The sequence below is a fragment of the Poecile atricapillus genome, chromosome 4, assembly GCF_030490865.1.
Source record: "Poecile atricapillus isolate bPoeAtr1 chromosome 4, bPoeAtr1.hap1, whole genome shotgun sequence".
Classification (NCBI taxonomy): Eukaryota; Metazoa; Chordata; class Aves; order Passeriformes; family Paridae; genus Poecile; species Poecile atricapillus.
In genome coordinates this window covers 15,313,060-15,329,787 of record NC_081252.1, presented here as the reverse complement: position 1 = coordinate 15,329,787, position 16,728 = coordinate 15,313,060, and the positions used below count along the sequence as shown (strand labels likewise).

The window sequence follows — 16,728 nt, the reverse complement described above, 5'->3', positions numbered from 1 at the left end:
AGTATTAAAGCCAACATGAAATAAAATAATGTTCAGATCACCTTCTGAGTTCCAGAGAAGTCTAGTTGCATCCAGTAGTTTTAAGAAGAAGTAGCAGTGACAGTCCTTTGTGATTCTGAAGTAATGATTACATATGTAGGCTGTTGTGCAACATGATTTATGTATCTGTACTACAATCAGAATTGTGACATTCCCCTGGAAGTTGCACAGAATATTGCATTCTGTTGCCTTCATTGGAGTTGTTAAATTAAGTGCAGTGGGAGAAATTTTGGAATTTCCAGAAGGACAGCATCTAGTGAAATACTGCATCTCCACTTACTGGCAAGTTGTCTTGGAGTTTTTTGTTTATGATTAAAGGGACACTGACACTGGTGTGGTATTTATTTTGTGACTTTTGGTTTGTTTGGTTTTTTTATATAGGTTGCTCAAGGAAGGAAATCACTGAGCACTGGGAATGGCTCGAGCAGAATTTGTTGCAAACTCTTTCAATCTTTGAAAATGAGAATGACATAAATACATTTGTCAGAGGAAAAATACAGGTAATGTATTAATTACTATAAATGTTGTTAATGCTACATATGACTATGGAAAAAAAACTGATGTGAATTTGAAGTAAATTTGAGTTGGTAGTCCCCAGGCTGCTTTGCCTTTTTGAAGGACTACCAGATGCTACGTAGCAACATGTGTGTAAAAATCACAGAAACTTGCAATTAGTGCGCATAGCTTACAGCAGTGTGATTTTTTAAAAACCCATATAAACATAAGGTATTGTAAGTTCTAAAATTAATTGCACTGTTGACTGTCTTAAGCTTTGACAGTTATCCATGCAACTGTTTTTCCATTGCAAGGCTTAATTTTATTTTTTTTAATGCACTCATAATGTCTCCTCCCCATCTTCTGCTTAGTTAAATCCTGTAGTATTGGCATTTATACTTCATACAGGTGTTAAGGTTGCTGGTTCATTGATTTTTTTTTTGCTTAGTGCACAGTGGGAATGTTGGTTTTCTCAGAACTTCTTTTTCTCTTTGTAGGGCAGGTAATAGCTAGACTGGCAAAAACTACTTTTTTCATACTAAGAATTATTTTAAAAGAAATACCTTGTTCAAAGATTGTAGTCAAAATTACTCTCTTTACTGGTGTGTGTTCAAAGCATTGGCTTTGTCTCATTCCTCTTTTAACATTTCATATAGTAAGTCAGCTCTCTTATGAATCCCACAATTGCTTATGTTTTCCCAGTAAATCAGGTATGAAGACTATAGATGGTTATGGAAATACCTTATATGTGAAGGCATCTGTGTTTTGAAATATAATCTTTATGGAAATTGTTACTTCTTAGAGCTGGATGAATATTAAATGTGATTGATGGTTCTCTGTCTTGTACTCTGCTCTTCATATAAATATGGAGCAAGTTGAAGACAAAAAGTCACAAAAAAGGCAAAAAAATTATAGCTTTAATATAAAGTTATAAATCTATTTTTATATAAATCCTTTAATTTATATATATTGTCTTTAAAAGACAATAGAGATGATTGTCAAGGAGATTGGGAAAATAAGAGAATAAAATAGAGCTTCAGTATACAACAGAAAGAACCATAGTCTTTCAAAATATCAAAAAACATCTTTTCACCTGTTGCCAGTTCAAATTTCATGAAGGTCGTCTGCACCTGAAAGTGGGAATTTTTTCCGTCCTGTTAGTTAACCTATTTGAAGGTTTCTTTTTTTTTTCTTCTTTCCCACCAACTTTTGCTCTTCTATGCCCAAGGTCCAGTAAGAGGGGTCATAGAAATAATTTTAAATTTTTCCTAAAGAACAACAGTTCCTCTTCTCCCTATTTTTTTCCTTTCCTTAAGACAAATTTCATGTGAAATCCTATGTCTGTCTTCCCAGGAAGGATGAGGAAAATACTATAGGTCACAAGCACTTCACGGGGCTGTTAAGAATATTTGAGTTAGGCTGGTTAATTTAAAACAAGGTACTGGCAAGTGGATAGTGTTTGGTTGCCTTTGCCATAGGCATGGTAGGGAGTAAGGTCATCAGAAAGAAAGCCTTGAATGATAAACAACTACATAAGCCAAAGAGTGAGCAGAACAATAAGCTCACTGAAAGACTTCCTTGGCATTGCAATAACAATTGTGGCCTGTGTCCTGGATAGCAATGGGAATTAGGATATCTGATAGCCCAATGCCTCTAACAGGATATGTCCTTTTTTCATTCCCTACCAGGGCATCATTGCTGAGTACAACAAAATCAATGGCATCAAAGAGGATGACGACACAGAAAAATTCAAGGAAGCCATAGTGAAATTTCACAAGCTGTTTGGGATGCCAGAAGAAGAGAAATTAGTGAACTACTATTCCTGCAGTTACTGGAAGGGGAAGGTTCCCCGTCAGGGCTGGGTGTATCTCAGCATTAATCACCTTTGCTTTTACTCTTTTTTCATGGGCAGGGAAGGTATGTTTTAGTGGAATGGTAATTTGTGCATCTAATAATGGTTAGGAAATCTCCCTAGCTTGTTACTTTACACATACTGATCACTGAGGCTACAAAGACACTGCTGAGGAAAAGAGAAGCAGGGAGCAATTCCCTGATTTTTCACACTGCTTATATGTGTGCTTGTTCCCTCATTTGGTCTTTCTCAAAGCATTCTCTGTAAAACAGTGCTTCGAATTGTCCAGGGACATGGTTCACCTCAGGAGCTATGTCCAAGAGGGAATAGGGACAGGATCACACCAGTTCTGGCTTTCTCTTCTGCTCTTACACAATCCTCAAATAGTACTCTGGCAGACTTTGCAGCCTTAAATGATGTACATTTGTACGTCACCAGAACATGAGAAAGGTTTCAGAGGAGACCCAAAATAAAGAACTGCATAATGTGGTTGCAACCAGTCTGTTCTACAGGGAGTTAATTCAAAGCACAGTTTTGGAGGTGAACAATTCAGCAGTATTTGGTTATGGGCAGTGGATCAGTCCTGGTATTTAGCCCCTGCTTTAAGGACACCACCTGTATTAGTGTTGGGAGAAAAGCTAAGGTTTGCCATGGCTGTAATATTTGAAACTTTTTACTGTATAAAAATAACACAAGCCTGTCTGATGTGTTTAGACTGTGTTTCTTTGCTTCCATAGGAAAAGAGGACATCAGAGTCTGAGCAAGTGCAGTGACAATGATAAGGCATGTTAGCTCACCTAGCTTTGTAATGCTTCTGTGGTGTTCTGTGAATAAAGTAAATTATATTTAAACTCTTTTATCTGCTGTTTGTCAGATGATAGTGGTTTGTTTGTACAAATTTGGTCTATTTATGCTATGCTCCCAACTTCTCAGGGTGCAAGAAAAAGTCAACTGAATGCATTTTATAGGAAAAGGAAGCTAAAAGCTCCTGACAAAAATGCTAATTTTTGGTCTGAATCTTGTTTTTTTGCTTGCTCCCGTTCAGCAAAGTTAGTTATCCGTTGGGTCGATATCACTCAGCTTGAGAAGAATGCTACACTGCTCTTCCCTGATATGATCAAAGTGAGCACAAGATCAAGTGAACATTTCTTCTCAGTATTCCTTAATATCAGTGAGACATTTAAACTAATGGAACAGCTTGCCAATATAGCTATGCGACAGCTTTTGGATAATGAAGGATTTGAACAAGACAGGTCATTACCCAAACTGAAAAAGAAATCCCCCAAAAAAGTATCTGCTCTAAAACGGTAGGTAGCACTAGCTCTTACTCATTTGTTCCTCCTCAGTCCTTTTACTTGCAGGATTTTGTCCAAAGGTTTTCTAATGTTGCAGCCATTTACTATTACTCCAAAAGGAATGATTGATTCCAGGAGTGGCAAAATGTGAATAATGATTTAAATATAATTACTTGGTATCTTGTTGAAATAGGAAATGGAAAACACTTGAATATGAACAAGTTGCAAAAATAAACTTACTTGAGCCAAACGCTCATTTGTTCAGAAGTTCTTTAGTGTATCTCCTGACACTGGCTGCATTTTGGTATCTGTTGTAAGGCCAATTTATGTCAGGGGAAGGTAATAAAGTGATTAATGTGTTATTAAGAATTGTGCCTAGCATTCATACTCAGTCTTATCACTGGAATTGAGAAATTTCTCTAGATTATTAATCTGTCTAGAATGTAGTTTAAGTATCAGCGATACAAAAATTGACATAAAATTCTAAGGCATGAAAATGTATCTGGAAAATATTTCTTCTTCTTTTGTATCATACTTCAGCTCATCAGTTCCTTTTTCATTTTTTATTTATGTGTTCATGTTTGTGTACCATACAGAATTATAGCCAGTGCTTGTTTTTATTTCTCATTACTTAGTGACATCTGACATGCATTATATCACTTTTTTGTCCTTACTGTTGAGTGTTTCACACTGAATGCATTATCAAGAGTAAGTCTTGAGAATGCTAAAAAACTCTAACCTTAAGGATTCCATAATGTTAATAAATAAAGCTCAAAGAAGCATTTTTTATTACTACTAGCAAAAAATGGATTCACTGTACATATTCTCAGAAAGAAGGGCTGAATGTGAAAAGCTCACTCAGTCTTTCCTCTCTGAGAAGTAAGGATGAATGTCTGAGTCATTCCTGGCAGGCTTTTTCTTTTTTTATGTAGTTTTAGAACCTTCCAAAAGTGAAGATAATATCTCCACTATATGCAAATTATTTCCAACTGTACTCTTCTTGCTTAGCTGAGTTATATGTTGCAGGTGACTTGCAATGATTTGCATAAAATACATCTTAAAATGTGTTATATATTCCCTAAACCAAGAAAATCTTACTGTGGTTTTTCAAGGGATCTTGATGCCAGAGCAAAGAGTGAGAGATACCGTGCATTGTTCCGACTTCCCAAGGATGAGAAATTAGATGGACACACAGACTGTACTCTTTGGACTCCATTCAACAAAATGCATATTTTGGGTCAGATGTTTGTTTCCACAAACTACATTTGCTTTACTAGTAAAGAAGAGAACTTGTGCAGCCTTATTATCCCTCTTCGAGAGGTAAACATTTGTATTTTAAAATTTACAGAGAAAGTAATAAAGCAATATCTTATTAGATATTTCAGCCTAGCTTTGAATTTTTTATTTTGGTGGGGTTTATTTACTATTATTTATTTTTTTGTATGTTTTTATTGATTGTTTTTGGAGAAAAGCCTATTTTCATACTTTTTATCTCATGTGAGCATGCCATTCTGATGTGTTCTAAGTAATATTTAATGACTGTGTATCTTAGTTCACAGTTCCTGCTACTAAAGTTCACGTGGAGTTTTTTTTTCATCAATTTTCATAACCATTGTGAGTTCTTCCTCTCTCATAACTTGTATTCTGATTTACAGCCCAATTTTACATTTTTTGTGCCTCATAGGGACGAGTAGAGGGTGAAACTTCCTAGATTGATGAGTGGAAATTTTGTTAAAGAATCTGTAAGATAAGATTTGCTTTTGTCAGATTTAAAAAGATTCATAATCCTCAAGTTTTGAATTGCTTCTTCACACAGATTTGCAATTATTTATGCTTGTATTTGGAAAATATTTTGTCAATATTTTTCAAATTGGTGTGTTTCCCTTTTTAAAGCTGGTTACTTAAAGCAGATCATCAGTAAGAAGAGTTTGTTTGATGCAATCAAAAATAATTATGTTGGAGTTTTTTATGGATGGCTTGATTTATGGGTTAATGGAAAATTGTGTTAAGTAAGTTTTGAAAGTAGTAGCAAAGCTGATGTAACCAAGGACAGTTTGGCTTGTCTGAAGAACCATGGAGTATTTCAAGGCACTGTGTTTCCCCCACAAATCATTAAGAGTAAAATGGGTATTCGTTGAAAAACTTTGAAGTACAGCTTCTCAACAGCTTGTTGCAACGACTGTTATTTGGGATGAGACATTCAATTATGGTTGCACAGGTAAAGTAGTGGAGGAAGAGGCAAAGTCTTCATTTAACACAGCCTGTTTTTCTGGATGCAGATTCAGCAACTGCTTTTGATAGCCACAGTCGCAGAAGCACTGAATTCAGAGCAACTCTAAAGCTTTAAGAGACAGAAGTAGCTGAAGGAATAAGTGCTTCTATGTGAACAGCTTTAAGTCTCAGCACCAGCAGCGAGAACAGTAAACCGGGGGTAGTCCTCAGAACAACTGATCAGTACCATTACTAATTAAAGGAGAGCTTTCTATTTAATTAAAGATTTGAGTTAAATCCTAAGTTAATTCCAGTGTTTTGTAATATCCTGGATGTATTTTGACAGATGAGACAATAGTAAAGCATTGATTCAGAAATTATGATGAGGAAAGATGTTTTACAGTGGCTGACTGCAGTGCTCACTGCACCTTCAGCAGATGCCCTCTCTAAGACAAAGCACCTCAGATATGTGAGTGTCTCTATTGAATAGGAAATAAGTGGATATTAGCTCTCATTATAGCGCAGCTATAATTAAGTTTGCTTTAATAATGTCTGTCCTGTGCCTCTAGAACTTGTCTGTCTTTTGTGCTGACTGCTCTTGAACAGTTTTTAAATGGAACAGAAAACATAGGGAACAGCTTTTGTTAACTTCAATATGCTATTTGTGAAGTCCTTTAAGTTAACAAATAACTAGTAGATTTGTAGTTAGCAAAAAAATAAGAGGAAGCGGGGAGAACAGAGAAGTGGTTTAGCACCCGAGTGGTGCACTTCAGTGTTTAAGTCTTCAAAGAGGATGCATGAAAAATGATTACTCTTTATCTCTTTAGCTAGAGAGCTATTAATATTACAGTATTCATGTCTTACCACTGATGTCTGTTTTTAAAAGGGTTAAAGGAGCAAAAGTAAAAGTCCTAGCAAAATTAAATGTGCCACTTTCTATTCTGAAGGCAGTAAGTTTTCATTACCTAAGAAATCATCTAAAGTTATAAAAGCAGTGGTTTAAATTATTTACAATTGTGATTTGTGTTTTGTTCAATGTATGAACTGCACAAACTTGATGGGATTGATGTTTTTAAGGCTAATAGTTGGTAATGCTTAGGACACACAACAATTACATAATTCATCAGCAGTGTATGTATTACTTATCCCTGAGATTTCTTTGCATTAATGTGCTTTACTGAAACCTCAGGGAACTCATTCCCTGTACTCAGTAGATTGTGTTATGAGTATTGTTTACATGTTGGAGTTCAGTTAGATTAGTGACCATTTCCCTGACAACTGGAGGCCAAACAGAGGCTTCCACTTCACAAGGTTAGGTGTTTTCCTTTGTAAGGGAAGACATGGGGCTAATTTCCTTTTGTTGTAAATTCCTGTGTACTGTGAAAATACAGTTAAAATAACACTATGCAAGTATTTTTACAGTATGCAACTATAACACAGTTGTACAGGAGTGTCATGTCAAAAATGGTTTATTCACGTGTATTGGCAGTAAAATGTAGGCCAAGGGTTCTATGGTTTCAGCCTATGCTGATGTTAGGAAGCAGGAGAGGGATTTGGAAGTTCTACAAAAAATCTGATAGATTGGTATGCCACAGATGAAATTTTGTTTCATTGATTCTTTTAAAATAGGGCCTGAGGAAAATCAACTAAGTAGTGCAGTGGACTTTTGATAGAAAATGTACTGAAATAAATTGTTTGAGGGATTACAGCCTTCATCTTCTAAGTTTGTAAGCCCTTGTATACAAACCATGTTTTCTGGCAAAGGGGTATCCATAGGGATTTGATATAGGGGTGGAAGGAGTATGGGTTTATTGTATTAAGATGGTTTCTTAGACGAAGCAGCTTGATCAGCTAAAGATCTTAAGCTGTAGCAACTGTTTATTCCTAGGTGACAATAGTGGAAAAGGCAGACAGCTCCAGTGTGCTGCCCAGCCCACTGTCAATCAGCACGAAAAACAGAATGACATTCCTCTTTGCCAACTTGAAAGATAGAGATTTTCTTGTACAGAGGATCTCAGACTTTCTGCAACAAACCACTTCAAAAATATACTTGGATAAAAATATTGCTGGAAGCTATATCAGCTCAGATGATGAGGTATGTGAAGTAATATGAATAATTTACTAGAAGGGGATTTTAACTTGTGTGGGGTGAGGAAACACTTTAAAGTTTTTGCGAAGCTAAACCTTTATGCACAGAAATGTGACCTTTTGTTTTAATGCCTTTGACCTAAAGAGTTAAAATTTGTCAGTTAGGATATCCGTCTTTTTCATGTTAAACCGAAGAGAAATCATCATTGCTGAGGAAGAGCTACTCTAATTCTTGCTGCCACATTGTGAAATTACCATGTGTCTTGTTGTAAAGTGTCATAGTTAATTAACTGGTGAACTGAATAGTACTTTTAATATCTATTTACTTGTCCAACTCAAATGTAATTCTGGAATTTTAATAGTTGGAAGAAATTATCAGCTGCCATGAGACTCCATTTATTCAAGATTTTAACTGCTAAATCCCATCTTTTGACTCTTCTGAAAATAGTGTCTGAGCTGAGCAGGCTTGCATATGCATCGCTAGTGAACTTTGGAACATTTGACTTAACAGGAAAAAAGCCAGCCCTGTCCTGAACATCAGGTGGCTATTCTGAACCACCTCCTTATATATGTGTTCAAAGTAAATGGATCTTAAAAGATATGACTAGATACACTTTTCTTAGGTGCTTTGACTGTTAAACCTTCTGCTGAATTCCAGCTTTTATGTATAAAATTCAGATGCTTCATATAACAACCTCGTCAGTTCTGTTAAACCCATAAAAGTATAGTAATTCAGATCTAAAAGTAGAAGAGGCTTTTGTGATGTATCATTTTGGTATTATGTCAGTAGATCTCACATTCCAAGCCTGTCCTAAGCCATACCTTAGCCCTGTCCTGGGTAGCCCTTTCCTGTTTGCCTTGTGTGTCTTAAAATAATTGTTTTTACTTGCTTTGTTGATGATGAAGTATAATTACTGTGTTGTTGTATACCAGAACACATAGTGCTGGAATTTTTGCCATAAATGTATCTAAGTATTCTACCTACTGAATTATAAATAAATTAATTTGAAAGCATTTACTACAATTTGTAATATGACTACATATCTAGATATGCATGACTACTACTGGCAATTTCAGGCATTTGTTGTGAACTGCTCCTTGAGATTTTACTGTGATGCAGTTTCCAAGCTGTTTGAGAAGTCAGAAAATCCTTTTTTTTCAAAATACTTTTCTTCCAAATCCCAATCTAACAGTCCTATGAGGCTGACAGATCAAGGGAGCTGGTTAAATTGCCCTGGGCTACTTACTGTTAACATTACTCTTACAATTCTAGTTCTAGAATTTGGTTGTGTTTCAGGAGAGCTATTGAGAAACTGGAAGCTATTTCATTATTCTCTACTGGTTTCATTTCTGTTGCCATATGTTTTTGTTAACCATTAGCATGTATAAATTTTTAAATAAAGTGAAGTAGAAGGTCCAGACACTGGCACATCTTTATGGCTGTACTGCTTGTGACTGCTTTCTGCAGGTGTTTTCAAGATCAAGTAGTTCAATTTCTGCCAGCCCTCACAAAAGCCTGAGCTCTGAGTCAGAAGGAGAGCGACAATTCAACCTCAATGATAATGGCATTCCAACAGCAACTCAAGCTTTAATGACAATGTATCGGCGCAGGTCACCTGAGGAGTTCAACCCTAAGCTGGTAAAATACACCTCCAAGTGCTCCACCTGACTGAAAATGCTGTTAAATTATGTTTGCCTTAAAACCCATGTTTCTGACCCAGAAGAGTTTCATTCTGCCAGACAGTTAAGAAGAGGCAGAATTTTTCACATAAGTAAAGGCTTGAACACGTTGTTTTACCAGTACAAATAACTTCACTACATAAAAGCAAAGTTGGATGTAATTCAAGGAGAGGTAGTATTCATGCTCTTAAGTATAACTTTCTCTTAACAGCAAGGTCTGCTGGCATAGAAACTAGGAAATGGGAGAAGGCAGCCCATTAAGAAGGTAACTGGTCTGTAGCCAAGTTATTTCTTGTTCACTTGGAAGGTTAGGATATTGCAGGCTTTTTAGCACTCAAGATTGTAGTTGGTCAGAGTGTTAGAAAGAGAATCTTTATGCCTGCCTTTCTTTGCTTTTAGGCCAAGGAGTTCCTGAAGGAACAGGCCTGGAAGATTCACTTTGCTGAATATGGTCAAGGGGTCTGTATGTATCGTACAGAGAAAACTAGAGACCTTGTACTAAAGGGCATTCCAGAAAGCATGAGAGGAGAACTTTGGCTGCTCTTTTCAGGTAGGTTTTTGTTTGAACGTGTCTGTGGGGTATAAGCAAAAGTATGAGGGAAGAAAGGATTTCAAAGATGTTTAAAGGTGCGCATAAAGAGTGTCTGAAAATATTTGGAGTAAGTAAGACTGTGATTGTTAGCAGGCACCAAACAAGTTTATACAAGATTTCTGTTCAGACCAGCAAATACTCTTTCTCAAACAGGCTCACATAATTAAGGGAGAATATATAAAAAGCAGAACACACACTCTGTAACCAGAAGCCAGTAGTTTAGTTTCTAGCTGTTCAGCAACCACCAGCAAGCCTGGTGGTTTTAATAATAATATTTATTTAATTATTTAATATAATTTATTTAATAATTTCTGCATCCAGTTAAGGTTTGGGCCTTCACAGCAATTGTTGCAAGGAATTCCAAAGTTCAGGCATGTTACATGGAACCATTATATTTTTTTTGTTGGTAATAAAAAAAAACCTACTCTAACCTTTTTTTAGGTGCTTCCATTATGTGAAAAATAGTGAGAAAATATTTGTCTGGGATTCTGTGCCATAAGGGATTCTCTAGATCTGTGTCCACTTAAAGTTTCCTTTTTTGAATTTGAAGAATTTTATCACAAGTTTTATGGAAATCAATCCTACCTCAGGCTTTCTTTATAACCTATCACCATATGCCTTCTTTAGCTCTACCTTCCCCAAGATAGTTACCACAGCTACCCACACCACTTATGATATGAGGGCCTTTATCTGATGACCTAATAATGCTTTCAAGTTTGTTTTCTATTTCTTCCCTAGTAATACATTGCCACGTACATTTTCTTTTTGCTGCTGGGCACTAAAGAAATGTTTTCAGAAGATACACATAGGAATTCACAGCTATGTTTTTTTGTCCTATTAACAGCTAGTTTGTACTAATTTTCACTGTGTGTCTATAATTAATATTTTCTATGTAGATTCCTTTGTGCTACTGACACTTGATTTTCGTTTCCGGAGAAGTTGTAAAGTCAGTAGTGAAATCTCACAGCAACTCTGTGAGCATGTAGTGGTATCCCTAAGGCTGAGTGCCCTGCCCAAGATGACAGAGTCATTTTCAGGAGTAAGAATAGAACTCATGAGTTTCCGTCTCTTGCTTTTGGCTGACATATCATATTCTTTGCAACCAAACATTAATCTACTCTGTCCTCAGGACAGGTAGCTTTCTCAGAGACAAGTTTTGAGTTATTTAGGATGGCCAAACCCACAGCCAGCTGCAGAGGGAGCTCACGATAACATATGACTGCGCAGTTGGTTTGTTCTTCATGCCTCCTGTTTTGTTCTGGCTGAGAGAGATTTTAACCTCATTATAAAAATGCCTGTAGAGAAGACAGGAATGGGTGATAATCACTAAAGCACATCCTTTTTATTTTTTTAATCACCTTTAAAGAAATAATATTTTCATATTTGCTTTCAAAGTTCTTGGTGACATTTGGAATGGAAGGGGAGTAGATAATCATGTTGGAATACTGTATGTGCTAAATCTTCCATTTTCTCCTGGTTTTAATATTTTTCTCCTACTCCAAGGAGCCATTAATGAAATGGCCACTCATCCTGGCTATTATGAGGATCTAGTGGAGAAATCAATGGGAAAATACAATCTTGCTACAGAAGAGATAGAGAGGGATCTGCACCGTTCCCTTCCAGAACACCCTGCATTCCAGAATGAGATGGGTATTGCTGCTTTAAGGAGAGTCTTGACAGCTTATGCCTTCAGAAATCCAAACATAGGATATTGTCAGGTAATTGAAATACCCTGGACTCCTTCAATTTCTGGAATTCCAGTTCTTTCCTTCCAGTCCCATTTCTTCAGTCATATGCATGAGGGTTTGGCTGTGTGAAGCACACTGAGATGTGGATGGTGCTGTGAGCTCACGCCTCAGTGCTGCAGAGAGGCAGGTGTGCTGAGGTCAGAGGGATATCACACAAAGACCTTCTCTAACAGCAGTATTAGCAACACACGTTGAGAGATGTTTTCTGCAAGCGTATTTTCTGCCCATAAATCTGGAAACTGGAGAGGTGATAACAGAGTTGTCTACAGAAAATGACAATGGACCCTGAAGAAAGGTTATTTTCTTATTAACAAAAAATCCCCTCAAAACCAAAACACTTTGTATTCAACCTTAAATTTTTAATCTAGTTTTATCTATCCATCCTACATTGAATCATATTATATTGAATAATATTCATTATATTAGTTATAACCCTCCAGAACCTTCTTTCCTCTTTCAATGATGCCATGCCATCATTCAAAACAATGGAAAGAAACAAAAACACAAAACAACCAGAAAGCCAAGCAAAAAACCCCCAAACACTTGGCAAAAAATAAAGCATCCTAGGAGATATCACTGTGAGTCCCAGCTGTGTATCTGTGGAGTTAATGCTCCCATGACCCAAGTGCATAGTTTTGAGGCTCTTATGCCCATAATTCAGGTCACTTTAGTTGCCGGTCCTAAATCATTCTTTCTTACTATATAATTTATCACCTGGGCCTTTTTTTGCCTTCCTACATACTTTTACAAAGAGGAAACTTAAATTCATTAGTATTAAGAAGCCTGGTTAATGTCTCACTCTTAAGACTTCTGGATGCAACATGAATAAGTGCAAGCTTGATGCAACATGAATAAGTGCAAATTCTAACAGATAGCATCATTACTTATTTAATAACACACGTGGTACTAAGTAATAGCTACAACATTTGTAAAGACTATTTAACAGAGGAACAGTAGAAGGACATTTCAATTCTGGTCCCTAAAGCTGTCACAGCAATTAATAACCTTGAGATTTGGTTCAGCTATAGTGAGAATTCAGGCATATCACTAGTGCTGTGAGAGATGTTTTGGCTGCACCATACCCAGATTCCTCAAGAGCACCTATGGTAGAATCAGTAGCAGTGCAACAGGGATGCTTGCAACCTGAGTCAGCCCTTTATTAGGAAGAAAAATCTTGATCTCTTCAAAAAAATCTGCCACACAAAACCAACCAACCCCCCAAAAAACACCAAAAAGCCCTGGTGAAACAACAGCAAAATTAAAGAAAATCCTTACAATTTTTTGTGATTTGAGGCTTTCTTAAGCCTTTCTTTGAGCACTTGGAAACACTGCTGTTTTTACAGGGAAGTACTTGAACAGTTTGGGATCTGCAGGGAGAGATGTAGCTAATTTCCTAACCACTTATCTGCCCAGGTACAGTGCTAGATATTGAATAATTGTATTTCCCTTTCTTTTAGGCTATGAATATTGTCACTTCAGTGCTCCTCCTTTATGCAAAAGAGGAGGAAGCTTTCTGGCTGCTGGTGGCTCTGTGTGAGCGTATGCTGCCTGACTACTACAACACAAGAGTTGTTGGTATGCTATGGGGATATTTTTGAAATGGCATTACAAAAAAAATAACCAGATCAATTGGTGTTATTTGTACTGAAACAAATGTATGGGTAGATGCATCTGTGCATGCTAGTGACACGACAGGAGAATGCAGGCAATTTCCTAAAGAGGTAGTACTATGATTAATAGTTTATCATTCGCTTAGGATCAGATGGCATTCTAAAGTGGGCTTAAGCAAAGTAGATTTTTAAGAAGATATGGAAGGCTAAAATTTGAGTTTTAGATGATACAGTTAGCTGATTAAGGTAAGGTGGAAATGGGAGCTTTAGCAGTTTGCTGTAGAAGTTTTTGTGCTTGTACCTTTGATGTGAAGGGGCACAAGTATCAGAAAGCTGTTTTCAAATAAGCTTCCTTGTGTATGTGGAAGTGAGTGACTTCAATTTATCATGGAGTCCGTTTTTACTATATTTCACAAATAATTGAGATACTCAGCCTTAGAAATTATTCTTCCTGGCCTGGTTAAAACACTGAAGTTATGGCATGGGAATGTATAATATGGGATTCTCTTGAAGTAAATCTAAGCCCTCACAGTCAGCCTGGCCAGGTGATGCTGAGGCCTTACTCCAATTAGTAATGGTAATACCAAGCTACTATTTAACTTCTGCTGGTGCTAGACCAAATTAATAGTTTTTTATTTATTATGGAGTGTATAATTAGAAGAGAATAAAACTTACTACAGTTCAATTTGTATGTATAGCTCAGTTGTTTAATGGAATCTGTTATTCATTTGAAAGTGAAAAAATGCGCATAAGCACCACGCAAAATATTTTTAGGGTTTTTATTTATATGCATAGAATATATAGGTTTGTTTTTTCCTCCCCTAAATGGCAATGTATCAGTTGCTCCTGAATTAGTTCAACCTTATTTATCTTCAACAGGAGCATTGGTGGATCAGGGTGTCTTTGAAGAGCTGGCTCGTGACTACATTCCACAGCTTTATGACTGCATGCAGGACTTGGGCGTAATCTCCACCATCTCCCTATCCTGGTTCCTCACCCTTTTCCTCAGTGTAATGCCATTTGAAAGTGCAGTGGTAGTTGTGGATTGTTTCTTCTGTGAAGGAATAAAGGTGATATTTCAGTTAGCACTCGCTGTCCTCGAAGCTAATGTAGACAAGCTGCTTAACTGTAAAGATGATGGAGAAGCCATGACAGTCTTGGGAAGGTATTTATTACAGAATATTAAGTATCTTTGTATTCTCTTGTTTGTTTTTTTCCTTTGCTTTTCTGATTTGTATTCTCTTTAAACCAGTACCATATATGTAAATCTTTTATGTGCTTGCAGTCCCCTTTCTCCACATAAGGTATTCCTTATATTATTTTAAAATAATGCTAAGTGACCAACAAGATACAAATTCTTATTTCAAAACATTCAAATAAACTTCCCAAACCTAGTTATAGAAATTTAACTAGATTCATTATTGTAGTGGATTACATGAGTTTTGTTACTTCAGCCTGCTACCTTTTAAATGTTACTAAGAAGACGCCTCAATGTCAAGGAAAATTGTTTTGGGAACAGACTAAGTAGGACTTAGAAGAATTAGGTAGGATCTTGAACAAATAGATTTCAGTGAAACAGCATGATGATAGATTTAGTGGCTTGAGTAATTGGAACTAATGCTGCTGAGTATAACCTCTGATTTTCTTGTGCTTGGTAGCAGTGTTTAGTTTTCGAGATGTTGCTGGAACTTTTGAATTTTTTTCATCATTTCATAAAGAATGTCAATAGTATAACCCTAACTCTTCCTAGAGAATGGCTTGATCACTTCTAGTGTAATAATGAATATGTAACCCTTATGCTGTCAGACCTCAGAAAGGAGGGTATACAAATTCATCTTGGGTTTCTCATTTCTTTATTTTTTTCTCCCACCAGATATTTGGACAGCGTAACTAATAAGGACAGCACTCTTCCTCCCATTCCTCATCTTCACTCCCTGCTCAGTGATGATGTAGAGCCTTATCCTGAGGTGGATATCTTCAGGCTAATCAGGTCTTCCTATGAGGTAGGGTAAGATTTCTTAACAGAAACTTGCCAATGAACACAACTTCTGCTTCACAGAGGAATTTGATACTTTGTAGTTTGGCTTTGCTTGAAATGGAAAGAACATAAAAGAAATGCAGACTCATCTGAGAAGGCTGAAATGGAGCAACGAAGATGAGTTAGACCTTCTTCTAACCAAAACTTTTAATGGGAGCTGTTTCATAGAGAAGTCTGAGGCCTCAAAGAAAAGCAGCCCACAATCAAAAAGTGATTTACAAACAAAAGACTGAACTTTTAACTTGAAAAGAGTTAATTCTCAGTTAAGCTTTTTTATGGTTTTTCAAACTGAAATAGTAGTGAAATCTGTATGATTTAAGAAGACCTTTCTATTATAAGTGAAACTTTGTTTCTTTTGTCTTTCATTTTCTTAAAAGTGCTGATTGTGACCATGGGCCACTATATTCTCTACTATCACCAAAGCTAAAAAAAGAATTCAAGTGGATGGAGCTGGTAATAACTAATACCTATTAAAGGACAAAGCCTGCAAAACCAACTAAAATCTGCAGACTGGTTTAATTGTCCTTAAATTAAAAAAAAAAAAAAAAAAAAGCCATCAGTTACAATATCTCTGATGGTTACGCTGACATACCCGTATTTTATAAAAATTAAGGAAAAACTGTAAAGATTTTTTTCTCCTAAATTTCCATTATTCCCTTCCATTGACATGTAGCCTAAGTGAATAATTTTAGTTCAGGAAGTCAATTTATACTTAGCAATAGCACAGCTTTCTCAAAGGCACTTCCTATGCCCGTAAACCCCCCTTGCTTTAACGTACCACATTTAATAAGGAAGTAGGCACTCCTTAGCATATTCTGTGATGAAGGGAAAAGTGTATCAGGGTAGATGGATGTTTGGTAGATGTCAGAATGGCTAGGAAGGCATTTATGTGAAGGTGTGTTTCCCTTGCATTTTTCCATTTTTCTTAGCATAAAGACTGCTAGCATTGGCTTAACTGCTCTAAGATGAGTAACATGACTCCATGCAGAGCTAGTCTATCTTTTTTGGGCTTCTGCAGCACAGAACCTTGTATCTCCTTCTAGGTAAATAACCAACTGCACTTCAGTTTAATCAGACAAA

General features: G+C 36.5%; 1 protein-coding gene across 4 annotated transcripts in view; it reads left to right on the top strand.

Moving 5' to 3' along the window:
• Positions 1 to 16,728, top strand: part of TBC1D9 (TBC1 domain family member 9) — a 49,651-nt gene that overhangs the window by 18,806 nt on the left and 14,117 nt on the right. For all 4 annotated transcript variants that reach the window (XM_058838436.1, XM_058838437.1, XM_058838435.1 and 1 more), the window contains exons 3-13: positions 421 to 539; positions 2,223 to 2,451; positions 3,432 to 3,693; positions 4,794 to 5,001; positions 7,781 to 7,987; positions 9,449 to 9,619; positions 10,060 to 10,210; positions 11,756 to 11,970; positions 13,458 to 13,575; positions 14,490 to 14,775; positions 15,484 to 15,613. In XM_058838436.1, coding sequence (XP_058694419.1) covers positions 421 to 539; positions 2,223 to 2,451; positions 3,432 to 3,693; positions 4,794 to 5,001; positions 7,781 to 7,987; positions 9,449 to 9,619; positions 10,060 to 10,210; positions 11,756 to 11,970; positions 13,458 to 13,575; positions 14,490 to 14,775; positions 15,484 to 15,613 — 2,096 coding nt within the window. The remainder of the gene's footprint in view (positions 1 to 420; positions 540 to 2,222; positions 2,452 to 3,431; positions 3,694 to 4,793; positions 5,002 to 7,780; positions 7,988 to 9,448; positions 9,620 to 10,059; positions 10,211 to 11,755; positions 11,971 to 13,457; positions 13,576 to 14,489; positions 14,776 to 15,483; positions 15,614 to 16,728) is intronic.